General features: G+C 45.4%; 1 protein-coding gene across 2 annotated transcripts; it reads right to left on the bottom strand.

The window, feature by feature from the left end:
* Positions 1–1,335: 1,335 nt before the first annotated feature.
* On the bottom strand, positions 1,336–20,647 carry SDCBP (syndecan binding protein). 2 transcript variants are annotated; one of them, XM_075023336.1, is made up of 9 exons: positions 20,630–20,647; positions 15,729–15,794; positions 12,527–12,605; positions 9,919–10,028; positions 9,440–9,598; positions 4,980–5,155; positions 3,587–3,758; positions 2,931–3,022; positions 1,336–2,055 (listed from the first exon to the last, which is right to left on the bottom strand). In XM_075023336.1, exons 2-9 carry the CDS (start codon positions 15,777–15,779, stop codon positions 2,001–2,003), a joined length of 894 nt encoding a protein of 297 aa, XP_074879437.1. In that variant the 5' UTR covers positions 15,780–15,794; positions 20,630–20,647; the 3' UTR covers positions 1,336–2,000. The 2 variants fall into 2 exon arrangements, with proteins under 2 accessions (XP_074879437.1, XP_074879436.1); XM_075023335.1 differs by lacking the exon at positions 20,630–20,647 and adding an exon at positions 19,873–20,016.
* Positions 20,648–26,419: the final 5,772 nt, after the last annotated feature.

Raw genomic sequence — 26,419 nt, 5'->3', positions numbered from 1 at the left:
ATTGCTACTTTTCCTACAACTTGGAAAAGCTGCAACTAGCTACACATGCCAATAAGGGACTGGCATGTGAGACTATTGCAGAGTGCTAAGCTAAGAACTGTGTTTGCTTTTCTTTTTTCTGTGAGCTCTTATAATCATCTTTTGAAGTATTATTTACTTAAACGGACAAACAACAAAATTAAGATACCACCATCCCCAGACCAATTCTAGATCCAAGTTAGTTCTGAAAGAATAGCTGAACTGATTCTCCACAGCCATCTTAGAACAAATAATACCTATACTAAACTTAAGTTAACTTGCTTTGACTTTGGCCTACCACCCAGTATGATGACAACTGAAGTTTAGTAATCCTAGATTTCACAGCAGAAATCTGGAACAGAGCTTTAAAAAAAAAAAAAAAAAAATCACTCACCAAAACCAGTATTTAACTTCAGGTTACTTTACTTTACTTACGAAGTCTCAGCTGAACATGCCCATGACCTACCGCGGTGGGTTAATCCCAACCATCAGCTGAGCCCCCACTGAGTTTCTTAGTTACCTACCCCACAGCAGGATAGGTACAAGAAACAGAAGGACAAAAGCTAGAAAAATTTGTCGGTTGCAATAAAGGTAGTTTACTAAGTGAAAGGAAGGAGAGAGGAAGAAAAAAAAAAAAAAAACCAAAAAACCCCTGTGATGCAAAGGCAATCACTCACCACATCCCATCAGCACACTGATGCCCAGCCAGTCTCCAAGCAACAACTACTTTGGAAAGACACCCCCCAAATTATTGCTGAGCATGATGTCAAACGACGTGGATTTTTTCTTTGGTCAAGTTGGGTCAGCAGACCCAGTTGTGTTCCCTCTTGGCCACCCCCAGCCTACTCACTGGGGACAGGGGACAGAGTGAGAAGCAGAAAAGGCCTTGACACTGGGCAAGCACCACTCAGCAATAGCAAAAATGTTGGTGTGTTATCAACACTGTTTAGTCACAAGTCTCAAACACAGCACCATACCAGCTGCTGTAAAGAAAGTTAACTCCAGCCAGCCAGACCCAGTGCACCCTGCATATTGCAAACAGTTTTAAAATGAAATTGCAGCTATACAATTAATATGTCTTACTGAACAGCTAGGCTGCTATTCCACATGTTAAGCTGAAGGTATGAAAAGAGTCAAATATATCTTGTCTGAAGTATCCCAGATCTACCCTTTTAAAACATTTCAACATTGTAGGCAGTGAACTTATTTAGAAAGCTATTTTAAACTGTATTTCCTATCTTGTCTTTGTTTTCGCTTGAAACCAACCTCAACAACACAAGAGTGTCTTAACTTATAAGTATGCATGCACACAGTATCTAAAGTTTCAGTCATTTATTTGGTTATTTCTGAATCCTTAAGAACATGGTTAAGGCGAGAGATAAGCATATTAGTTACAATTTGTATAACAAGTAATAAAAAGATTTGAGTATCTGTACACTACTTTTATTTAATACGCTTACTTACTGAATGATGCCTTTAGCTATATTCAGCTTAGCTGGCGTTTTTGTGTAAACAGTATTTACTAGAACAAAAACTTAACTAGTACTAGCCATACTTTTAATATGCTACTTCAAATCTACTCTTGCAAACAGAAAGCAGTAAAAATACTCATTTGTGTTAGACATACAAAGCACAGCATTGTCCTAGGTAACAACACGTAACTTTGCAAGTGATATCTGGTTCCTTTAGTTGCAATGGCTTATAGTAGTAGTAAACTAAATAAAAGACCTACGAAAAGAAGTCATAACACAATTGGAATTTCACATTTTTCAAGCATATAAGGCTACAAGTTTTACAGTTTGTGAATTAACGAGATATGTTGAACTGTAACATTCCCAGCCATTATAGATGCAAGTGCTTGATGCAGCATATCTTCTCTTAGCCTCCAGAAAGGCTCATGTGCAGAAGAAAGAAATCACTGAGTATAATAGCCCAAGTTTAGTGGAATCATCATTATGTACACACACATACATGATGCAAGTTTAGACTTCAGGAACAGAGTGATCCATCAGGCTTTTCATAATGCTGGTTGCCATCCTAAAGGAAAGGAAAAGGCATTCAGTTTTGTAAAGTAATTGTGGAAGACCACTAAAGCTTCTGACCACTGTATCTTTGTCATTGCTAGTCTTTTAATACAATTTAAAAGTTGGCCTTTTACTTCACTATTTTTGACAACTATGTCGCCACAGAAAGCTGCATCAAACTGCACACACAGAAGAGAAGCCCATGATACTCAATGGTTTTATTAGTAACTGAGCTGTGTTATCAACATCTTTCAGGCTGCAGGCATGAGTGCAAGCCAAGTATTATCACAAGTGTGAGGGAAGGAGGGCAGGGGGAAAGGTGGCTGTTAACCAAACACCTGTTTTGTAGAAAGAGCATACCACGTGGAGAAAAAAACCACTCAGTTATACCTGAAACATGATTAATTTCTAGCAACTTCAAAAACATATTTTTGCAGGAGAGATTTAGCTGTAGAAAGCCACTGCTGCCAAAGGATTAGCAAAAAACAACTGTATCCTGCCAAAAATCATATTTACATCACCAGAATTAGTTGCACTAGAAACAACATTTTAGTTACAAGGTAACAAATACTTGTGTTATCCACCTACTCGAAAGTTCTTGGAAAATCAAGTTTAGACAATTCGCATTTAGAAAAGGGTTTTTCAAGAGAAGGAAAGGCAAAGGAACATCACTAACATATGAATAGTTTAAAAACAGAACCAAAACACACCGGTTTGACTAAAACATCAGATTAAACAAATTTTCAGACTCCCCACACACCCTTTCCAGCCTTCACGTTAAGATTGTAATTAGGTCTTATCATTGAGTACATTTTATTTAACCTATTAAAAACAGTCACTGTCAACTTGATTATAATTAACACCATGGCTGCTTTGCTTATTACCTACCTCTTTATTATATACTCATAAATACTGGAAGGCATGACGGTAATGGTCACTACATTTCCAGCTGTTGCCAAGATGTCTGCAATCTGGGGGTCCTGTTATTAAACAAGAAGTTACACAAGCAACATTACTCAAGCTGACTAATAAAGCAGCAGTTCAAGAGTTTTTTCTAGACACATTTCATGCAGCTTAAGAGACCCACAACTCCTTGCTTGGAGCATTTTATCTTCAGGGCAAATCACTGAACCTGCAATACCACTTCATAGATGTTTGGTTATCAGTATCTTGCACGAACTGACTAGAGAAGGGATACAGACATTATATACAGAATTCCTGCTAGAATTTGACACAAGCTGGCAGGAGGAAGCTTATTCTTTGTTTTGCCAGCAAAGTTAAACTCCAGATTAAAAACTGAGGGTCAGCCTAGCCAGGTAGAGGCAGAGAGGAAGAGAATGAGTTGCCTTACCTATAGATACAAAACTGCCAAGAAGCCTTAAAACATTCATGTCTCTCCAGTCAAGTTAAGTTACCTCTCATGACTTACTTTCTTATTTTATGAACATTAAACAATATATTAAAATCCTTTTCCCTCTCCAAAACACTATACACACACAAAAAGCTCATAGCTATCCACACCCACCCCATACTACTTATTTTACCTTCAATCCAATTACATTCTGGCCATTAATTTCACAGATGTTGTGCTCTGTAAGAAGTCCATTTCTCGCAGCAGAACTGTCTTTCACTATTGAGGTTATTTTTCCATTCTTGAATATGAAACCAACATGCCCTGTGCTGTCCTTGTGCATAGTAATAATTCGTTCAAAAGGCCTATAAGATATTTAAAATGCAAAACCGTGTTTTCAGGCTACTAAACCACAGAAAGAGCCACACACTATTTCAGCATCTTTGACTTACAAAAAGTAGTTCTACTCTAAAAGACTCATACATCAACTACAATGAAAAGTAGTTGGGTTTAACTTCATTTTGTTAATATTTTTATAATAATATATAATTGTTTATAAACCTTACACATTTTCCCTGTTCTACAGACATTTCACCATCTGGATTAATAATAATACAAAAATCCCATACAACATCCACCCACCCACCCCAACCACCAACAAAACACAAATATCCATTAAAAATTATTTTTTCTCTACAAACGTTACAAGATAGATAAAATAGCACAGGCAGTTTTAACAACTGTAGGTAGACCACAGGACTCTGGAGTACAAGGCTTCCCCAACATTTCTACTGCTTTACAGAAAATAAACCTTCAATTGTGTCTTAAAAAGCTAGTAAATCCAGGAACGGGGTGGGGAGTTGGGCACTGAAGTAGTAGACAGAGCTGGGAATCTACTACCCCATGATAGAAGTAGCATGTCCTCCACTGGGTCAAACTTGGTTCTTAAACAAGAATGAACATTGAAAAAAGCTTTGAGACATGTACCTAGTCATATCATGTATCATCCATCTCCTTGTAGCCTACAGACCTTATGTTGAACCTGAGCTATTATTACTCCATTCAACTACCTACAAGCTCATTATTTAATACAATTAAAAATCTGTATTGGTTCATGAAGAATATTTTTAGCGAAACTGGCATTAATTCGTATGTAAGCAACAGAGTTCACAAGAAAACTTACCATGCTCAATAAAAATGCAAATGTATTCATTAATACAGCAAATATTTTGGTACCATCTTTTATTGCTTTTTCAAGCAGTACAAGCAAAAGTTATGTCCAAAAAAAAGCACAGAACTCTTGAATTCAGAGTTTAAATTTGACTTGTGCTATCACTCACTAGTTTACCTTGAAAAATGTTATGGCTTATCATGCCCAGGCAAGTGTGCACTGGAAGTTCACAAGTCAACAACTGTGTTGACTGTTCCCCACAAAAAGGAACATTTCTGAGGATCTTTACTATTGAAGTACACATACACAGACAGATTTTGTTGTGCCTGCAGTCCTGTTCAAGCAAGGGGAGACCCAACCCCACAGAATTAACCCAAGATGGATAATGACAATCTGTATCTGCAGTTGGCTTTACCTGTCCCGAATGATCATTGAAATCCTTTCTCCAGAAGCCTGTTTCAGAACTTTATGTGCTTTATCAGAGCTCCATCCTGCACAGTTTTCACCATTGATCTGCAGAACTTGGTCCCCAAACCGCAGACCAGCAAGGGATGCTGGAGAGTTTGCCTGAACTAACTGGACAAATATACCCTACAAAAGAGAAAATAGGGGAAAGAAAAAAAAAAAAGAGAAAAAAAAAAGATAAAACTCTTCCTTAAAGATGAAGACCAGTGACAGAACACATAACCCTTTGAAGTTTCCCACTCTCTATGTAACACCAACCACACGGCCAGGACTTGCTAATTATCTCTCCTTAAGAGGCATTTTTGAAATTTCAGTCTGTTTCTAGATGTCTTTACCAGACTGACAGATAATTAATGCTAGAATAAAGTTAGGAAATGGGCAAATCTGTTTTGTCTACATCTTTAGACATTAAAAAAACCGACATGAGCATAACATTAAAGCCTTACTCAAAGGGGTAAATACTATTCTGTTTTAACAAGGAATATGAACAACTGGATCAGGACAGACTAATGGTAAATTTGCATATCTCCTTGTGCATTTAACTAATAATTCCATTGCCTGACATCAGAGTCTATATATAGCTGGAGAAATAGATCAGCAATGCTAGGAACTCTATGGCAGATTTTTCCTTCTTTCACAACCCCATTAGTGTCCAACTTTCTATTAATTATGACTTGCTAGCACCTCAGGTAAAAAACCAAGGTGTTAAAAAACTATTTCTAGTCAAAGTACCTCCAAAAACCAAGTAAAGCATATCAAGGTAAACTGTAGATAATACCTTGGGGGGGGGGTGGGGGGGGTGGTGGTGGTAAACAAAAGAAAAAAAAAAAACAACAAAAAAAAACCAAAAATAACCAAAAAAACCCCCCAAAAAACCAACAAAACAAACCACCAAAACAAAAAAAACATGCTACTCTAGGAAAACCCCAGCATTTCCTGGGTTAGGAGAACTTCAAAAAGCACTTTAACCCTATATAAAACCTTGAGTACAAATTTTTTTTAAACATTCAGATTAAATGGCCCTGGGGGGGAGGGGCAAAGAAAGGGGGGGGGGCCAAAGAAAGGGGGGGGGGGCCAAAGAAAGGGGGGGGGGGCCAAAGAAAGGGGGGGGGGGCCAAAGAAAGGGGGGGGGGGCCAAAGAAAGGGGGGGGGGGCCAAAGAAAGGGGGGGGGGGCCAAAGAAAGGGGGGGGGGGCCAAAGAAAGGGGGGGGGGGCCAAAGAAAGGGGGGGGGGGCCAAAGAAAGGGGGGGGGGGCCAAAGAAAGGGGGGGGGGCCAAAGAAAGGGGGGGGGGCCAAAGAAAGGGGGGGGGGGCCAAAGAAAGGGGGGGGGGGCCAAAGAAGGGGGGGGGGGGCCAAAGAAGGGGGGGGGGGGCCAAAGAAGGGGGGGGGGGGCCAAAGAAGGGGGGGGGGGGCCAAAGAAGGGGGGGGGGGCCAAAGAAGGGGGGGGGGGGCCAAAGAAGGGGGGGGGGGCCAAAGAAGGGGGGGGGGGGCCAAAGAAGGGGGGGGGGGGGCCAAAGAAGAGGGGGGGGGGCCAAAGAAGGGGGGGGGGGGCCAAAGAAGGGGGGGGGGGGCCAAAGAAAGGGGGGGGGGGCCAAAGAAAGGGGGGGGGGGCCAAAGAAAGGGGGGGGGGGCCAAAGAAAGGGGGGGGGGGCCAAAGAAAGGGGGGGGGGGCCAAAGAAAGGGGGGGGGGGCCAAAGAAAGGGGGGGGGGGCCAAAGAAAGGGGGGGGGGGCCAAAGAAAGGGGGGGGGGGCCAAAGAAAGGGGGGGGGGGCCAAAGAAAGGGGGGGGGGGCCAAAGAAAGGGGGGGGGGGCCAAAGAAAGGGGGGGGGGGCCAAAGAAAGGGGGGGGGGGCCAAAGAAAGGGGGGGGGGGCCAAAGAAAGGGGGGGGGGCCAAAGAAAGGGGGGGGGGGCCAAAGAAAGGGGGGGGGGGCCAAAGAAAGGGGGGGGGGCCAAAGAAAGGGGGGGGGGCCAAAGAAAGGGGGGGGGGGCCAAAGAAAGGGGGGGGGGGCCAAAGAAAGGGGGGGGGGGGCCAAAGAAAGGGGGGGGGGGCCAAAGAAAGGGGGGGGGGGGCCAAAGAAAGGGGGGGGGGGCCAAAGAAAGGGGGGGGGGGCAAAGAAAGGGGGGGGGGGCCAAAGAAAGGGGGGGGGGCCAAAGAAGGGGGGGGGGGCCAAAGAAAGGGGGGGGGGCCAAAGAAAGGGGGGGGGGGGCCAAAGAAAGGGGGGGGGGGGCCAAAGAAAGGGGGGGGGGGGCCAAAGAAAGGGGGGGGGCCAAAGAAAGGGGGGGGGGCCAAAGAAAGGGGGGGGAGCCAAAGAAAGGGGGGGGGGCCAAAGAAAGGGGGGGGGGCCAAAGAAAGGGGGGGGGGCCAAAGAAAGGGGGGGGGGCCAAAGAAAGGGGGGGGGGGCCAAAGAAAGGGGGGGGGGCCAAAGAAAGGGGGGGGGGCCAAAGAAAGGGGGGGGGGGCCAAAGAAAGGGGGGGGGCCAAAGAAAGGGGGGGGGCCAAAGAAAGGGGGGGGGGCCAAAGAAAGGGGGGGGGGGCCAAAGAAAGGGGGGGGGGGCCAAAGAAAGGGGGGGGGGGCCAAAGAAAGGGGGGGGGGGCCAAAGAAAGGGGGGGGGGGCCAAAGAAAGGGGGGGGGCCAAAGAAGGGGGGGGGGCCAAAGAAGGGGGGGGGGCCAAAGAAAGGGGGGGGGGCCAAAGAAAGGGGGGGGGGCCAAAGAAGGGGGGGGGGCCAAAGAAGGGGGGGGGGGCAAAGAAGGGGGGGGGGCAAAGAAGGGGGGGGGGCCAAAGAAAGGGGGGGGGGGCCAAAGAAAGGGGGGGGGGGCCAAAGAAAGGGGGGGGGGGGCCAAAGAAAGGGGGGGGGGCCAAAGAAAGGGGGGGGGGCCAAAGAAGGGGGGGGGGGCCAAAGAAGGGGGGGGGGGCCAAAGAAAGGGGGGGGGGGCCAAGAAGAGGGGGGGGGGCCAAGAAGAGGGGGGGGGGCCAAGAAGAGGGGGGGGGCCAAGAAGGGGGGGGGGGCCAAGAAGGGGGGGGGGGCCAAGAAGAGGGGGGGGGGCCAAGAAGAGGGGGGGGGGGCCAAGAAGGGGGGGGGGGCCAAGAAGGGGGGGGGGGGGCCAAGAAGGGGGGGGGGGGCCAAGAAGGGGGGGGGGGGGCAAAGAAGGGGGGGGGGGGCAAAGAAGGGGGGGGGGGCAAAGAAGGGGGGGGGGGCAAAGAAGGGGGGGGGGCAAAGAAGGGGGGGGGGGCAAAGAAGGGGGGGGGGCAAAGAAGGGGGGGGGGCAAAGAAGGGGGGGGGGCAAAGAAGGGGGGGGGCAAAGAAGGGGGGGCAAAGAAGGGGGGGGCAAAGAAGGGGGGGGCAAAGAAGGGGGGGGCAAAGAAGGGGGGGCAAAGAAGGGGGGGCAAAGAAGGGGGGGCAAAGAAGGGGGGGGCAAAGAAGGGGGGGGCAAAGAAGGGGGGGGCAAAGAAGGGGGGGCAAAGAAGGGGGGGCAAAGAAGGGGGGGCAAAGAAGGGGGGGCAAAGAAGGGGGGGGCAAAGAAGGGGGGGGCAAAGAAGGGGGGGGCAAAGAAGGGGGGGGCAAAGAAGGGGGGGCAAAGAAGGGGGGGGCAAAGAAGGGGGGGGGCAAAGAAGGGGGGGGCAAAGAAGGGGGGGGCAAAGAAGGGGGGGGGCAAAGAAGGGGGGGGGGCAAAGAAGGGGGGGGGGCAAAGAAGGGGGGGGGGCAAAGAAGGGGGGGGCAAAGAAGGGGGGGGGGCAAAGAAGGGGGGGGGGGCAAAGAAGGGGGGGGGGCAAAGAAGGGGGGGGGGGCAAAGAAGGGGGGGGGGGCAAAGAAGTGTTTTCCATACTGAGAATGAAAAGATACTGAAACAGAGAAGCTCCAGAGCAGGTTTAAGGATCTTCTTGCAGCTATGTTCATGTTAAGGGAAACTCGAAAAAGCCCATTCCAAAATTACTCTTTACATATCGGTAAGATGACACTATCCTTACTTTTCTCACTGGCAACACCCTGCAAGAATCTGTAAAAGAGGAGCTACTTCTAAGCCATGGGCAGTTCTCTGCATACTGCTGAACTTAAGTACTGCCCAGTGTGTCCACAAAGATAGAGGCAAGAAGTCTTGAACTGCTAACAAGTATCACAGCAGCTCTGCAAGGACAATTCATGCTCTCAAGTGAAAAAAAATAAAATAAAAAAATTACAAGTATTTTTCAGGTGTTATAAAACACATGGAAGTAAATTGCTGCTGTAAATTTAGATCCTAGTCCAGACAGCTGGAAATCTACTTACTGATCTAATGAAGGATTTTAAAATTCTGATAATGGATAAGCAAGCATTATACAGAAGACAATTTTGTGACCATACACTAACTTCATTACTAATTTAATCCGTCAGTTAATATCTCTATAGGCAAAAGCAAGCTTCTCTACTTACATTGTCAACAGACTTAAGGCGAAGTCCAATTTTGCCATCTTGATCTTTACATAAAATTGCTTCGCGGATGCCTTGCTTAATTTCTGCTCTGCGAATTCCAATATCATTTCCAGTCACTGGAGCTACCATGTAATTACCAGACGGTCGTGTGACCAGTTGCTGATTAAAACAAAATAGCCAGACAACTTAGTTTCAACTTTTTAAAATAGATATATGTCAATTTATATGAAGTGATATTTTAAAAAAAAACAACATACAAATTAAGTTACAACACCAGCTCTTCCCCGCCCCACCCCCAACACTGGAAATACACTGCTCAGTTTAAGACCAGATTAAAATAGGCACTGTTACTTAAAACAATTCATTTATCAGTCAGGGATGGTACTTAGACAAATAGTAGTCTACTTTCTAGAATGCCAGATATACATTTATTTAGTCTTTACACTTTTCTTTCTAAAACATGCTTGACTGGTACCTACACCCTGTGGCTGAGCAGCTGCTGCCACTGGTAAGTTTCTCTGCACCTCTTCATCATTTAGGCTCAGGCCCATATACTGAGAAAGTTCTGGATACAATCTGGGGTATAAGCCTATAGGAGAAAAACAAAACAAACCCATCAATACAATTGTTGGTTTAATAGAACAAGCCATTACTGCTTTCACATGTACAATTACTTAAACAGATCTTGTGCTATTGTAATGTATTTAATTTGAAAATTACAACAGAAGACCCACTTCAATAAGGACTGTTATTCTAGCCCATCTTAGAAAAGTAACCAGACAAGAAGCACTTCTGAGATAAAGAGCTTAGAGAACTTTTAGTTTCCATTACTCCATTCATCCTTTACAGCACAAACAACATCAGACACATGGTGATAAGGTCCAAAACCAACATTTTGCTGCAGTCCATGAAGACATGCCCTTGCTCCAAAGCTTTTGGGCAATTATCAGGGAACTAGTCTCCCACCCCCAAACCAGGTATGCTAGAGAACACACGTGTGCCAAGGACATTCCAGATCCCAGGCATGATAAAGTTTCTGCAGAAGACAGCCTCCTGGCTGTAAGGTCCACAGTGCAGTCTGCTTTAAGTGTCTTCATAAGAAAGTAGCTGTCATTTTCTCATAGCTTCAAAATGAAGTGGTTTTAGACATGCTTCTCAAGAATACAAAGCAAACACAGCCCTTAAAATATCCAGCAGGAGATTCCTCTACACCCGAGAGGAGCGGGCTGCAAGGAGTGGGAGGAAAGGAAGTTAAACTGACAGACTTGTCAGACCTCGAGTCAAACCACTCTGGAAATAAGCTTGATATTGCTCTTGACATTCCACAGATAACTAACTGGTGCCATTTAACAAGTGGCAGTTACAAGAACTCTTAAGAGTCCACCCGCCGTTCTCACCAAATTGGTGGGGATAGAAAAAGCTGCTTGGAAAGCAGTGTGGTGCAAGGGACAGCCTTGGAAGCAAGAAGGCTCCCCTGTTCACAAAGCTTAGGTTTCTAGTGTTCTTTTATGGGTATATGTATAAAACCAGCTACTACAAGAATCCACATTTGACCAGAAATGGAAAGTAACTTTTCTGGGAAGGAAAAAAGGTCAGTGCAAGGTGAACTCCAGTATAAACGGGACTTTTTTCCTCCTTAATACTTTCAGGGGTCATGTTTGCATGCTGCTTCACAAGAGCTGTCTGATCTTATTTCCAGATTGATTTATCAGCTTGTAGTTTCACCAATATTGATTAATAACCTTTTCCTGAATGTTTCTTGTATTTTTGCTTGCATTTTCAAGCCCCTAGGATTATACAAAATTAACACTGCACAAGACTTCTGCAGCTACTCAATTTTTCTCTTGTTCTTCATCAAAGACCACAACACAGGATGCATCTTGCTGGCTGTATTAGATTCTCATTCAAAACAGAGACCTCCAAACAGCAGAACACATCCAAAAGCTCTCGATGTTGTATATTCTCCTGCCTCTGCCAGGACTGAGGGATTCGCAGCGGGTTTGGCACATCCTATAGATGGTGTAGGCCTCCCTTTTTTAGGATATATTGAGTGATCAATCACTCTTCAGCCACACACAGCTCCTGAGCAATTCACACAAAAGCTGATGTCGAAATTATGTCATTCAGCCAGCAGGCACAAAAACTGCAAAAGAATTCAAACTCTGGACAGCAAAAAGAATGCTGCCAAGAAGGGACTGCTGAAGCAAACTCAAATCTGGTCTGGTGAGGGTAGGCCAGGTACGTACCTATTCCGCAAAGGATCTATGAGAGGCAGCTCTCTGGTGAGCTATACGAACTCCTGCCTTAAAGTCATCTTAGACAGACCAGCACCAAGAGGAGAGCTAGAGACAAGTTACATCCACCAAGCTTTAATATCTAATCCACCAGCATTCCTGACAGCTGTTCCAGCACTGCTGCTGGTCATACTGGTGAGAGGCTTTAGGCCTTTTAGACCAAGCATAACTTACTAACCCAGAGCTCTGATCTCAAACATACCTTTGTGCATGTACATATGAGAAAAGGAGAAGAAATGGGTACAAGTCATTCAGCTTTAGGTCTGATGGATTTCCCACCAGACATTTGATCCCAAAATCTACTGGAAGCTTTATGTTGATAGCATGGCAAGATTAAGTTCCACCTTCCCAGACACTTCTCTGTTGACAGGGATTCGTGTTCGTCTTTTCCTAAGCAAGCTCATATGGAGAGGAAAGACACTTAAGACTCATGCTGCCCTCTAAAGCTTACAAATATACATGTGATAAATAAGGACAACTAAGTGTTTGAGGTAAGAGTTAAAAAGAGCTCAAATGGTACCAACAGCAGATCTTGTTATGTTAGGCTCACTTGAAAAGTTTCAAAAAGTTAAGAGAAGGGTTAGTGTTTGCCACAACTTCCTTTTATAAGCAAACATTGTTTTTTTGACTCTAGCACCTTATCGAGGTGGGTGTTGGCATTTCCAAAAAGGCGTGGTCTCGCCCTTTGTACATAGGGTTACATATTTATAGGTATTTTTGACTGTACTATTAACTTTAGGATTTCATAACTGCTTTCCACAACATGAGGATACTATACAGTACATGAGCTTACCTCCATCATGAGGAATAGGAGCAGAAGCTTCAGACAAGACTGCTGGATTAGCTGGATTTGAAGAAAAGGCAGTCTGAGCCTAAAAGCAAAGAAACTCACGTATGTTATCTTATACAAGGAAAAAAATAATCTATGAAATCTTTACTATCCAGGCAGAAGACTAAATGTTTTCTTTTTTTCTTGTACATGCTAGTTCCAATTCATTTTGAAGTTCTGAAGTCAATCTTTTTCTTTGAAATAAATAACTTCAATACAATATGCTGTAGTAGTATCAAACTACATTGGTAGATCAATTTGTATCTTCCTCAGAGCCAAGGCTACAGTTATAATGCAGAAAGGCTTTACTGTCAACCTGTTCTGTTTTTGTCATCAAGCAACTTAAAGAGCCTTAAAAGACACAGCAAACTTAGCTGACAAAGCTTTGTAAATTTAAGGTATGACCTTTGGCAGAGTGTTTTGTAATTACTTTTTCAGCTGGATAGCAGCAGTTTTACCTCTTCACCAATTACAGACGTTATTCATGAGTTCTACCGTAGTGCCTTACAAGTTGCAAGTTCCACATGATCCAATGCTACTAGCTTAATACCTTCTGAAAGAAATGAACCTTCTAAGATTTTTCTACAGAACTTGCCACTACAGCTAACACACTAAGCTTAATTTCTGTATTGCTTAGTGACTCACAAACATAAGAGGCTATATTAAAGTAAGCCAGTTTCGTTCCTTCTCAATACCTCAGCTACTACTTTTTTGGCCTTGTGTAATCAAGACCAGTGAAAAACACTGCCTTACAGAGGCCTGTTAAGTGTGATGGAAATAGCTATTCCAATAGCTTTCCTGAGGTTGAACATCAAAGGTGTGTGTGGGGGAATTACTAAATGCATAGTGAAACGTTATGCCAAACAGGACACATAAATCATCTAACACAACATGATGGTTAAATTACTTAATGTTTTTAAGGAAATCATGCTTAAAAATAGAAGACTTCATAGTCCTGTACTCTCCAGGAAGTTGTTTTTAGAAAAAAAGTTTCAGAGCAAGAATAACTCATTCTTTATCAATATCAGATGTATTAAGAAGAACAGCCTCCAACCCAAATGCTGGACAAAATAATAGGTTAGAATATTTAATGTAACAAGACCATTTGTTTTAACCAGCAGTTATTTTAATCTCACTCATTTGTTGTGGACACAGACTTTGTTTTCCAGTACGCTGCCCCCTTTGCTCCTAAGAGTGCTGTCAGATGTATTTAAAAAGACAGTATTTTTATAATGCAGTTTTTGGGAGAGGCAAATAATTTAGCCTTTGCTACCAAAAATATCAGTGAAAATGGAATAGCTTACTCTTGAAATAATTGTATTTAGCAACAACAGTATTTACTTCCCCTCTCTCACAACTATACTCAGTAGACAGCCCATTACCCCCCTAGTTCCTACTACAGTCAGTAGGAGTGAGATGCTGTCACGTAACTGCTGAAGGGCAATCTTCGCCATTGACAATGGCAACAAGAACACTGAAACCTCTCCACTAAGGATCTATAACTGAATGCTCTTGGCTCTATCTCTGCTCTCTCCCACCCCCACATGAATTTGCTCATAGGCTGTCCTGCTTGACATCCCACTCATCAAGTGGTAGAACTTGGTGAAATCCTAATTTAAACTTCAAGTGGACAGTCATCTTTAAGCATGACAGCAAGCATCTGTCCCACATGAACTGATTTCTGGAAAACTGACCTTTGAGATTACAGTGTTACCAAGGATTACACTATCTTAACAGAACAATTTGTTATGGTCCCTACAGAAACCTCTGTTTTACTCTTATTTGTCTGTGAAACACAACAGACTACAGGCATAGTCACACAAACAAGGCACTTCTGCCCAAGTTCATAAACCCTGCTGAGTGCATGGGCAAGATCATGTACAAGAAAAGTCCCTACTCTATAAAATGACAGAACATATATCTATGGTTCAAGGTTTAGAGGACTCGGCATATAGATACCCTACTTCCATTTCCTCACCACTTCATTATGTGGTCACAAAAGTTAAGCAGTAGAAAGACAACATTTAGTATTTTTAATTGCAATACATAAACTCTAGCAGTTGGTTGTTAAAAGGCTGAAGGAGCACATTCTTGGCTGCAGGCTAGGGTTTTGTTTTTGTTTGTTTTTTTTCCAGCATTATCTGACTGTAGATAAAGGACTTTGGTAAGATAAGACGAATGGGGCGGGGTGGGCGGACACAACAAGAAGAAATCCCAACACAGTGCCAACAACTTCAAGAGCTCCACCCCACACATACAAACGCAGGTGAGACTGAGGCATTCCACTTCGGGACAGCACAGGAGAGTTAATAAGCTGTTCTGTGCTGTTTGCTTGATTGCTTCCCAATGAGAAGGACAAGGACAGAAGCAGCAGCCACCTTAAAATGCAGTATAACTCATTGCTGTTGTTTAAACTGGGAGGGAATCCAGTTTAAGTTTAGGAAAGAAAAATGGAAGCTAGGTAAAATGCTGAAGAAAGCAAGGAAACTCCTCATAAAATACACTCATGAAATTTCTCATGGAGTTTTATCCATTAAAGTGTTTTTCATTATTTCATTTCACAGATATTTTTTTTCATCCTCGTCCTGTCTCATAATAAAGGCACAAATATTCTTACACATAAAGGGGTTTACACAAATGTGATAATCTTGTAAGCATTGAGAGAACTGGTCACTACCACGAAACAGCCAGAGGACCAGTCTGTGATTCCAGATGACGTTAAGAGAGTCAGTGCTCTTTTTTTTTGTGCCCAGCTGGCCACGAGAGCTTTCTGCCACAGGTTTGGACACCAAGAATGAGACACAAAACGTTGATTAGTTCAGTCAATACCTATTCATCATGTCAGAGCTGAAGTATGAGAACAGATTGACTATGTTTGTCTACTTAAGACCAAGTATCTATATTTCAAAAAAAACAAACATATCAACACATTAAAGACAAATGACTATAAATGAATACATGAAAAAAATAAACATACCCAACAGTGGTAAAGTAAGCATTAATCATATTATAACAAGCTACAAAGTAAACAGTTTGTCTTTCCCCTTTCAGAGTATGATGGTATAACACCAACTCACACCTGCAATAAAAGTCTCCCCGCCTCTAGATTAAAAATCATCACATCCATTATTATCATCAAAACTCATCTTATTAAAACCCACCATACCTGAATAACTTTGTCCACCTTCAGATCTTCCAGGGAAGGATAGAGAGACATTTTGATTCAGTCTCACTGGGTAGAGGGAAGACCAAGAAAAAAAAGTGGGAAAGCAAACAAACGACAGGGTTAGTTGTCAGAGGTACTTACTTAAAATTACAACTTAAAAAAGCAAAAAAGAAAAAGAAAGCAGACAAAGTGTTAAATAAGTTATCTGTGACCTGCAAGTCTTAGCACTACAGATACCTGGGACCGCAAATAAATTCCATTAAGACTACCCACTTAATCTGTTATTGATAATAGCCTTTATGTAATAGGCTTTATTTAATATACTTAGCATTGCCAAAGTTCAGGTCTCAACAATGAGAAAGCCAATACAGAGAAAACCATTCCACATGAAGTATTGCAAAGACAGACCTTAGGCCAGGATGCAATGATGATGAGGGTTAAGGAGAAAAATCTAATCACCCTCCTCCTACTCCTCCTCCCGACTGGGACAGTTTTTTATATAAAACCGCAGAAGCTTTCACTCTGTTATCCAAAGTATCTGAACACTTTTGTCAGTTCTGATATTCCAGTAAGAAGCCGCTAAAGAGAACTGGCTTCCCATGTCCATTTGCAACACATTAATTGCAGCAAGAGAGCATAAACCAGCAAGATTCAGCCAGTGGCAAGTTTCAAAACACACAGAGGCTTCAAGCTGGTTCTCACGTGATGTTGGGAGAGCCCTATGACAACTTATCAGGAAGTAATACAACAAAAGAAAACCAAGGCAAAAAAACAAGCAAAACCAAAAAACCCACTTCACACGATCCTCTAAGGCACCACACTGACATCCAGCTCTGCTAGAGCCAGGCACCTGAGGCTTCAGGAAACCCCATTTTCCCAGAGCTCCTTCACTCACATTCTCACTGAGGTCAGCTGAAATTTTCAAAACCGTAATAAAACATTTCAGATCAATGTATGGGAATGTTTTAATGAGGGGGGGAGACGGACAGAAATAGAAGACAACAAAATGCAATATAGTTTTGCAAGTTACAGAAGGCACTGAGAAGACATTGCAGCTCTGTTAAAAGCTTTGGGGATTCATTTTTTCATCCAAAGAACAGAGGTCCTTATTTGTGTGCAATTTAGCAAAAATTCCAGACTAAAAGTGACCACTGCACACATCCTTGAGCTACTGCTTCTCTAAGTGCAGATATTAAGTTGATTTAAAATAAAAGAACACCACACACACTGATGCCTAATGTGATACTGCAGCAACACAATAGACATCTCTTCATGTTACGCTAAGCTCATCGACAGCTTTTCTACTTGCTCAGCAGAGTGCCCAACAGCTCCAGTAGCATATCAAACTACAATTAAAACTTAAAAAAAACATGCCCTAAATGTGACAGAGATCTAAATTGCGAACGCGTGGCCAATTACGTTGTAATATTAATTGCCACTGACATTTTGACTAATTGTTGCAACTAAACCAAATATAGTTGAAGTCTGGAAGCTTTATAAATTAAACATACGCACTTAAAACGAGTTTAAAGTTCTGTTTTAATCCAGCATTGACCTGAAACAATTGAGTGCTTTTGCTCACCCAAAATGGGTAAGAGCAAACGCAAGCCCAAGCCCGGAAAAGCCGTCACTCAGGTAAGCAGTGCTCGGATGCTGCATTCTGCTGCTAACACCAGTCAAGTCACACAGAGCATCAGACTCGCCATCTACGTCTACGCTACAGCTGCCCTAGTACATTCAGGTGCCGGTCCAACCACTGGCACACATTCAAAGTCAGCACACCACCGGCAGCGCGCAGGCGGGAAAAGAGGACGGGCCAAGGACGGTGCATTCCCAAAGGAATGTTTCAGGGTGATAAGGGGCACAGGAGGAGCATTTTGTGGATGGCAAGCTCTGACATCCACACAGCAGCAGAGCACAGCACAGGGTCTGCTGGGTCCCTCGTCCCAGTGACTGACTTTCATGCCACAAACCCCAGCATGTTTACACCTCAGCCACCTTTAGTTCTCCTCTACAGACCAGTCTCACTCTGCACACAATTACCGGTGACATTTGTCAGACGGGCAACCTCAACTTTCCTCTAGTTTACAAAGAGGAGTATGGTGCTTTCTGTAGAAAAGTATTAGCAAATCTAAACATATATTAGTCCTCAGATCACATAAGATGACACTCCAGCAGCTTATCCTGCTACTTTACAATCCCCCCTGGCCACCTCCCCTCGCCAGCCAAGGGCTCACAAACCCAGGTGTTTGTCACCACTGCCAAGGAGCTGCCTGGCTACCTCCCTTGTCATAATCCCACCAGTTACCATTTTTGGTTTTCCAACTAAATAGCCAGAATAACTGTCACCACTGTAATTGCATTCAGTGAGCTTGTATGAGCTTTGCATACAGCATTTTCAATTTCTGCACAGGCAGTTGTAGCAAATAATCCTCATTAGGTAAAGCAAGATCTGCAAAAATACTGTATTAGTTTAAAATATGACCTTTTAATAACAATTGCCACTGTCAGGGACCACCAGTAATTGCAGGAAGAACTTGTCCGCAAGTTCCGTGCAACATTATTCACAGTATAAACAAGAGTTTCAGCAGGCACCGTAACGGCTTTAGGCACTGGGGAGTGGCTACCATAAAATGTGAGTCACTATAACCTCCTTTTCTCTCTTAAAAATCTACACTGACACCAGAATCATTTTTCTTGATCATTTCCGTATTCCCACATTCCCACATCTTGAGGGGAATGCAAGTGTTTAGGAAAACAAAAGTGAAAACCAAAGGAAGAGCGTGGGGCTGGAGGGACAGCCATAACTCAGCCAGTGACCCACAAAACTCAGCAGTGAAGACCTCTCCCCATTTCTTAGTATCCTTGGCTGGGAAGTCTGACCGCCAGCACCCGTCAGCAGATCCTGTCTGGCAAAGGGAAGTTCCGAGCCACTGGCTAGAGACCCGTGGAAAGGCAGCACTCGTGACTCCTTGGGGCTGCCAGCAGGAAGTCTTGCGGGTGGGAGCGATCCCGAACGGCTCTCGGTGGCACGGCTGGGAGGAGATGGGCTTCCCAACACACTCTCCAGGTCGGAAAGCGCGGAGCTGAAGGCAGTGCGGGAAGCAGCTGAACCCCAGCTCTGGCCAGCCTGTAGCGACTGCTGTCTCTGAAAGCACCAGCAGGCAATACTGGGGGAGGGGGGAAAAACAAACCAAAACAAAAAACACTACCCACAAGTGTTTTCTGCCTGTGGCCCGTGGAGAGATTACAGCTGGCCACAAAGCTAGCACCTATACTGAAACACTGGTTTCCACTTCCAGAAGTTAGAAGCTTATGAACACAAAAATTCATCTTTAAAGCAGATCCGGAACAAAACCTCCTGGAGGTCAGGCTGAGACATCAGGAACCGAGCAACCATTTCGCAAGACGCGTTCTCCACTAATAACTCCGTGTTTCCCTTCTGATACGTATCTAATTAGCCTCTGAGCAACTGCTCTCATTATGCATTTAGCTCTGAAATCTGCTGCCTCCATTCCAGACCCGAAGCAGGGCTCGCTTGCCCAAAAGGGCAGGTCGCATCCACTCTACCCCTGCAGCAATATTTAGCCCGTCTAAAAGGAAGTTATTACGAACGTCCGAGACTCCTTACAGGAACCGGCCGAGAGGTGCGGTCCTTAGGCAATGACCCCGGAGCCTGAACGGGAGGTCAGAGGACACCCCCAAGCCCACGACCTCGGGAGAATGTGGACACAGACAGACGCACGGGCGCTTATTTACTCGCTGTTTTCTCTGGCCGCGGACGGAGAAGCCCCTCGGGGAGGCAGCGCCCCTCGCCCGGCAGCGGCCGCCCCCCCCCAGACACACACTCCCCCGGCCGGCACCGGCGAGCGGTCGCCCCACAGGAGCACGACACGGCTCCCCGGCGGGAGCGGGGACAAACACCGCCCTCGCTAAGCCGCACAACGAAGCCGGCTCGGCACCGGCCTCCCCGCCACACCTCCTCCCCGCTCCGCCATGCCCGGCCGCCGCGATCGCAGCACCACCACCCCCCCCCCCCCACTCCCTCCCCTCACGCCGCCGAGGACGGGCCGCCGCCCCGGGCCCGCGCACAACGGGCCGCAGGGGAGGGTGCCCCGCCAGCCGGCCCCAGCCCCTCCTTCACCTCTGGCGCAGGCGGCGGTTGCCGTTCAGTCGGGGCCCTCAGCGCGGAGAGGGGAAGCGGCGGCAGCGGCTCCCGTAAGTCCCGGCAACGCCGCTGTGAGGGGAGCGGGGGCGGCGGCGGAACTGGCCCAGCCCCGCGCATGCTCCGGCGGCGGCGGCGGGAGTGGGCCGGGCCCGGCGGGCGGGGAAGGGGGCGCCGCGGGGGGGGGCCGGGGCCGGGGCCGGGGGCTGTGGGGCGGAGGTGGCCCAGCTCCGTTAGCAACGGCCCCGCTCGCCACCACGGCCGGCAACGCTCCCCTCTGGTCGGTTTTACTTATCCGATGGCTCACCCCTGGCATTCCGCGGTTTTGTACGGCCTTTGCATCGTTCCTTTGCCAGTATTGGCTCACAGCTGTCATCTTCACGGATAAAAAAAAGTGTCGTTTTATATTCATTTTCCAGCCGGTTTTCCCCCAGTAAAGCACGTTCTGCTAACTGCCTTCTGTCGGCTTTGGTTTGCGTGTTTGCCGGCCAGGCGTTGGTGAGTCGCCACACGCCAGAGCCGGGGTGACCGGGGTGGCCACCATGTCGCCTGGCCCACGGCCCAGCGCCCGCCTGGGCCTTCTCCCACCCGTGCCCGTCTGTAGCAGAGCACGTCTCCTGGAGGAGCTCCCCTGGAGAAACCGTGTATACCACCGACAGGGAAAAATGCTGCAACAAGCTCGGAAAGAGGCTTTCATACTCAATTGCGGTAGTTACTCCGCATTTGCCTTACTTACAGTGCGAACTTCTCTAGCATCGATTTTCAGTCTTTAAAATCCTTCTGTGCTAGACTGCCTGTTGTCAAATCTTGTTCATCAGATAGATTGTTAAATGTGCTGAGTGCCCTAAAGCTCCTCTTCAGGTCAGAAACCAGAGTGCTCAGTAAGAGAATTTGACAGCTTGCCAGCACGGAGGAAGGAGGTCTGCTCTCACCTCCCGCCTCTTTCTCCTGTCCTCAGCCAGTCCCAGGAGTTGTCAGGCTCTTCTGTGGGACAGCTTAACTCGCTGCTCCAGCAGAAATCAAATCCACCAAAAAACATGAATGTTTTTCTGCTGGGTTAGTGAGCCAAACCAGCAATGAAAGGATCTCGCAAGCACCAGCACCATCCGGAGCAAGGGAAGGGAGGGTGCGGCTGGAAACAGGAGGAAGGAGAAACAGGAATGAGAGGAAAGGGTGATTCCCTTCCTTCTGGCACTAACAGGCTGTTTCATTACGTGAGCTGCCTGCGCAATTATAACCTTAGTTAAGCTAAACAGAGATTTTGTTGCAATGTATATTTTCCAGTCCTAAGTTTCTTGATCCTCTCCAGTTGCCAGCATCTTTGGTGAGCACCACAGGGATGCGTAGGATTGGGGTAGCAGCCACAGCAGTGCTGAATGCAGAGAAACAGCCTCTCTCCGGCTGTTCGGAAGGCTCCTGTTTCTATATCCAATGATCAGCCAGGCCTGGCACCTTCCTGTGTGCCAGCGCCTGCACCATCGGCTACCAAGTCATGCAACTACAGATCATTAAGTACATATGAAGTGCAATTTTGGGCTTAGGGTATGAGTTCACAAAAATCCTGTGTTAGGTGCCTTCTGGGCCAGGAGAGAGGGAGAGAATCCAGCTCAGGTTTAATAATGACAGATAATTACTGCTTTTGAAGTGCTAAATCTTCTGTGTAGCCAAAAGTGATTTTTAACATAAGTACAGTGAAAGGTTTAAAACTTTATACGCTCAGACCAAGTGTGAAACTCATCATCCTGCAGTGAGCTCAGTGCAGTGAAGCCCTGGACCTGCCCTGGGGAATCAAGAGCATGGTAGTGTCCATACAGCATGGGAATTGCAGGTGTGTGATTGACAGTTGTCGAGGTGGTGCAATTCTGCTGCGTGCTGGTGCTGACAACTGAAGGGCAGCGGGTATGTTTGGTTTGACGTTGAATGCCCCTCTCATTGCAAAGACCTTTCCTTTCTCCAGAAAGCTAGGTTGTTACTTGCTATTTCCTACCTTATCTCTTGTCATGGTCTTTTGAGACAGCCTGCTATCAAGGTAGCAGCCTTTGTCAGTGGATGTCAGACCTGCACTGTCAATGCATACATCTGATTTTACCCACAAGACTGTAATGGACGTTCATTTTCTTTATGATGATGTCCTAGCCCAAACACTTGGCTCCATATAGTCTATTACTTGTTGGGCATACTGTGTGTGTGCTATTACCGATACGCAATCTAAGAACAAGCAAAGTCCAGGTTACAGGCAGTAGCTTTGGCACCATGTCCAGTTGGGGGACATACACCTTGGTAACAAAAGTGAATCTTAACATCCTCATCTCCAAATGTATCATGAAACACAATTTCAGTAAAGATTTTGAAGAACAGTATGAGGCTGCTGTTTCTTTCTTAAGAACAGGTCTTGGCCAGGGAAAGATTAACCTTGTTGTACTGAAAATCTTTCCCCAGATTACTGTTCATTTAAATAAAGGAACAAAAAATAGTAAAACAGAAAGATAAATGCTGGAAAATGGCTATCTCTAATCTGTCCAACCAGTGCAGTTTGGCATGTCTCAGGGTCCTCATCCTTCAAACACACAGACCAAAGGCAATTTCAGCTACTGTTTTAGTCTTGTTTCCTTCCTGTGAAAACCAAAGCTTGGAAGGGGATGGCACACGTCTCAGTTGCTCTGTGACGTGAACTGAGGTCCTGGGACAAGGGAGATACTTTTGTGCCCCAGAGTTTGGAGGGGGGCAGCAGAAGGGCCTGGCCCTATCTTTCTAAGAATTCCACCGAGATTGGGAAGCTCTAAGGAGTCAGAGGTGAATTGCCCAAACAAATGGCTCTTGATTAGTTCCTGAGGTATTTGTAAAAAAGATTATCTATTGTTTGAGGGAGGTGGAACAAATGGCCAAGTTATCAGATTTTGCTTGTTGAAATTAGAATACCCATGGGCAATAGTGTGGTAATTTCCCATTGTCAATATGCTGTTTGTATTAGTTTTACTAGTCTTGTGCCAACTTTTAAAGAATAATAGAAACCACCTACTGATTGGTATCAGTCTCAGCTGTTGCAAAATTCTTAATAAAATAATACATGGTTGTTACCCAAAACCTCACATTTCTCCTTTGAAGCTGGAAACAAGTTATGCTTTTATTTGTTAGGAAACTCTCCACCCATTCAACAATGAGACATTATCAATGGTCACTTAAAACGTACAAACTGTGCAAGATAGCACCCTGTCAGCACTGGAAACAGAATAATTGTATTAAAGTGGTTCTGTACCTGCGGTAGTTATGAGGGAGTTAATGGATCCTGCTCTAAGCCAGGTGCAAGGAGTGTCCTGACGTATTGTTTGTATTTCTAGAACAAACCTGCCCCAAACCAGCTTAAGTAACTGCTCTGCATTGCGCTGAGCTGTGCCGATACACCTCTAGACTTTGTAAACAAGAATTTTTGGAGTTTGCATATAAAAACAAGAATGTCAGCTTAAAAGCCTGTTATACAGAAGAAATTACATTACAGGAGCTTTACTCCAGTAAGGTACTTAACCTTAGAAACTGCTGGAATTAAAATTGCCTGGGCCACTTTGTTTCTGACTCCCTGGTCATATATTTTTGATGCTGTCTTTTAAGGGCAATGTAACATATTACTTTCATTGTCCCCTCTTCAGCCCACTGGGTGGATGGTGCTCAGTGAGTGTATAATTTTCGACTGTTCAGTTGGCAGTTTCATGCCTGATTTCCTGCCTGCTATCCAAACTCCACTCTGAAGATGGAAATACTAATGTTGTCACCGTCTTTTCTAAGTAACACTCTAGTGTCCGAGTGCTGAGCAAACAATCACTCATTTATTTTCTGTCATGATTCTCAGGATACAGACAGGGAATTCAGGCACTTAAGTTGAATGTGCTCTTAATGCATTATTCTGAGCTCTTATGTCTCATGTTTGTGAGAATACAGAAGATTTTTTGTTAAATCACCACCTTCCTGACTTCACTTACGGTTGCGTGCGCCCAACACTTCTGCAAATTAGACTCTAGGGCCTCTGTGGGGCAACTGGAAAATGAGGAAAACACAGGAACGGCTGGTGGAGAGCCTGGCGAGAGGACTTGTTTGTTGCCACAGGAGAGCTCTGTGGCAGAGGTGGGAACAGCATCCAACTCCACAGCCTGCCAGCCCAGGGCGTGAGCAGCAAGATGTTCCTCTCTCCTCCTCATTCATTAGACACCTTCCAACTTTTAGAACAGATGAAGCAGAGGCCCTGCAGACAACAGGCGCCTTCATGCACGACCCTGAGTCAGTGCTAGGAGAGAGGAGACAGGAAAGAGAGCTGGGGGAGGGCTGGATTTGAGCTCCACTCCGGCAGGTGGGAAGGGTGACTGTGCTCTTCCTGTGCCTAATCCACAAGTGGGACTTTGCTGGAAAAGACTTAATTAGACTGAAGAGCTCTTTCCTACCTCTGATGTACATGTTTCAATGTTTACAAATCTGTATTCTTTGTTTTCATGTTGTAAAGACTAGAAACAGAAGTTAGGCATAGTAGAAATAAGGCGTATATTTCACAGTAACAGTAATTTTTACTCTTTAACTGCTTCCCGAGGGATTCAATGTTTTTTCCTTTCTCCCAGTGTCTCTAAATCAACATTTTATACATTCATGTTAGATACAGTCTGGTTCAGGCCAAGGTTACAGGCTCCAATTTAAATGAAATTCTGTGGTCTAGACAAAGCATGAAGCCAGACTAGAGGACTACAGACAGATCCCTCTGCCCTCAAAATATGTAAATAAAATAGCCTGGTCAAGCATACCTCTGTGTTCTGCCTTTCCTGGGTCGCAGTGATACACTGGAGTCAGCTGAAAGTTAAAATGCAGCAGGAATTTAGATGGGTTTGAGTGCCACTGCCCGAGAAGCACCACAGAGATCATTAGGCCAAGAGGACGCTCGAGGAGGACACCCCACCCACCTCTCCTCCGCACTTTGCGAACACAGGGCATAAGTGCTTGTGGCAAGCGTGGCATGAGCTCTGATGCCTCAGTGGGAGTCTGGCACTTTGTCTTAAAACACTGCCGAGGATGAATTTGAGCAGACACTGGCCTCTGGGCTGGCGTGGTGGGACGGAGGTGGGTGCTACTCTTGCGCTGCTCTGGCTACTCGGTCTCTAACCTCTGGCAGAAGAGGCGAAGGAGTGCTGGGGCCAACAGCAACGTCAACCGCTTCAGCAAGGCTCACCGGTGGCATCTGTTGGAGAATATTTATGGTACCCCTCAAGACAAATGAAACACACATTTGCCCTTAAATATAAAAGAAAATTTTAATGAACAATGCATTGGGCAGAGTCCCACTGCAAAACGCAGTTCTACACGGAATCTGAAAAGATGCATCACAGGTAGATTCCTTATATACACTTGCACCAGCACCAATCCCGAGAGCAGTTGCATGGAGCACCTCGGCCCCACCATGGGTCCATCCCCCAGCCCAGCTCTGCTGCTCAGTGGTGGTCCCTGAGCTTGGGCCCCTGAGTGCTCCCATTCCAGGATGGCTACAAGACAATGCTGGGGCTGTTTCTTATCTCATCAGCAAGGGAAACTTCACTCCCTTGCATGGAGTCTGTTCTGTCTCTGGCATTCCTGCTTCCAGCCAGTTTAACCCCTTCTCGCAGCTCAGCCTCCTTGCCCTCCATGCCAGATCATTCCTCGATCACAAATTACCACAGCTTAGCAGTTATAATTAGAATTTCCCTTTCATGTCTGTCACCACTGGAAGTCTTTAGACCAACCTGAAAATTTTGGGGGAGACTGTTGTGGGAACTTGCATTGCCATGAGCGATCAGAAGGCGACTCATCCAAAGGCATGTGTTGGCATTGGCACAGCGCCCTTGCTTTTCTGGGGAGCTGTCTCTGCACTGACTCAGCAAGTCAAATGCTTTCCATAGCTCAGGAGTGGTTTTTTTTGGAAGTCTGCCACCGCATTTCTGACTACACCAAACCTGTTTAACTTATGAGATCAGTCTTCAACCATATGGCTACTGGGGCACCAATGTTTGTCAATTTGTTAAGAAAAGCAATAATTTGTTCCCATTTGTAAACTTTCCAGCTGCTCCAATGCTTCTGTCTCTTACCTTGTGTTTTGTTTTTATATTCCTCAGCTCCTGTTCTCTGCAACACCTACCTGTCATTCCTCATCCATCAGTTTTTTTCTTCCTACTTTACCATGTTCTTTTTGTGTATTTCTTTTTTTCATTTTTGTCTTTCTACTTGTCGTTTAAGTCTTTTCATCTGCCAAACTGAGACATAAGAGGTAGATCTCTGGTCTTTGCGTATTTAAGTTAAAAAATAATTTGAAAACATCGAAAGAGATGGGTAAAATGCAATATTACAGCAATACTGGTAGAGGAAAATCAGAATTACTTGTTAAACGTCATCACAGATAGTTTTTCAAATTAGCCATCTGCATTCAGTTGCAATTCAATTTTCTCAGGCCAGAAGGCTGATTCACATGTAAAGCTAGCAGGCTGTGCTTTGGACAGCTTGTTTATGTAGTCCCATATTCATC

The sequence above is a fragment of the Buteo buteo genome, chromosome 3 (assembly GCF_964188355.1).
Source record: "Buteo buteo chromosome 3, bButBut1.hap1.1, whole genome shotgun sequence".
Lineage (NCBI taxonomy): Eukaryota > Metazoa > Chordata > Aves > Accipitriformes > Accipitridae > Buteo > Buteo buteo.
This window is presented reverse-complemented; position numbering and strand designations above follow the sequence as displayed.

Coding starts and splice junctions, on each gene's coding strand:
- SDCBP (XM_075023336.1), bottom strand. CDS start 15,779: ATGTCTCTCTATCCTTCCCTGGAAGATCTGAAGGTGGACAAAGTTATT. Junction 5,156..9,439: donor GCCTTAAGTCTGTTGACAAT/GTAAGTAGAGAA, acceptor TCTCTTTTGTAG/GGTATATTTGTCCAGTTAGT. Junction 2,056..2,930: donor TATGAGTATATAATAAAGAG/GTAGGTAATAAG, acceptor CCTTTCCTTTAG/GATGGCAACCAGCATTATGA.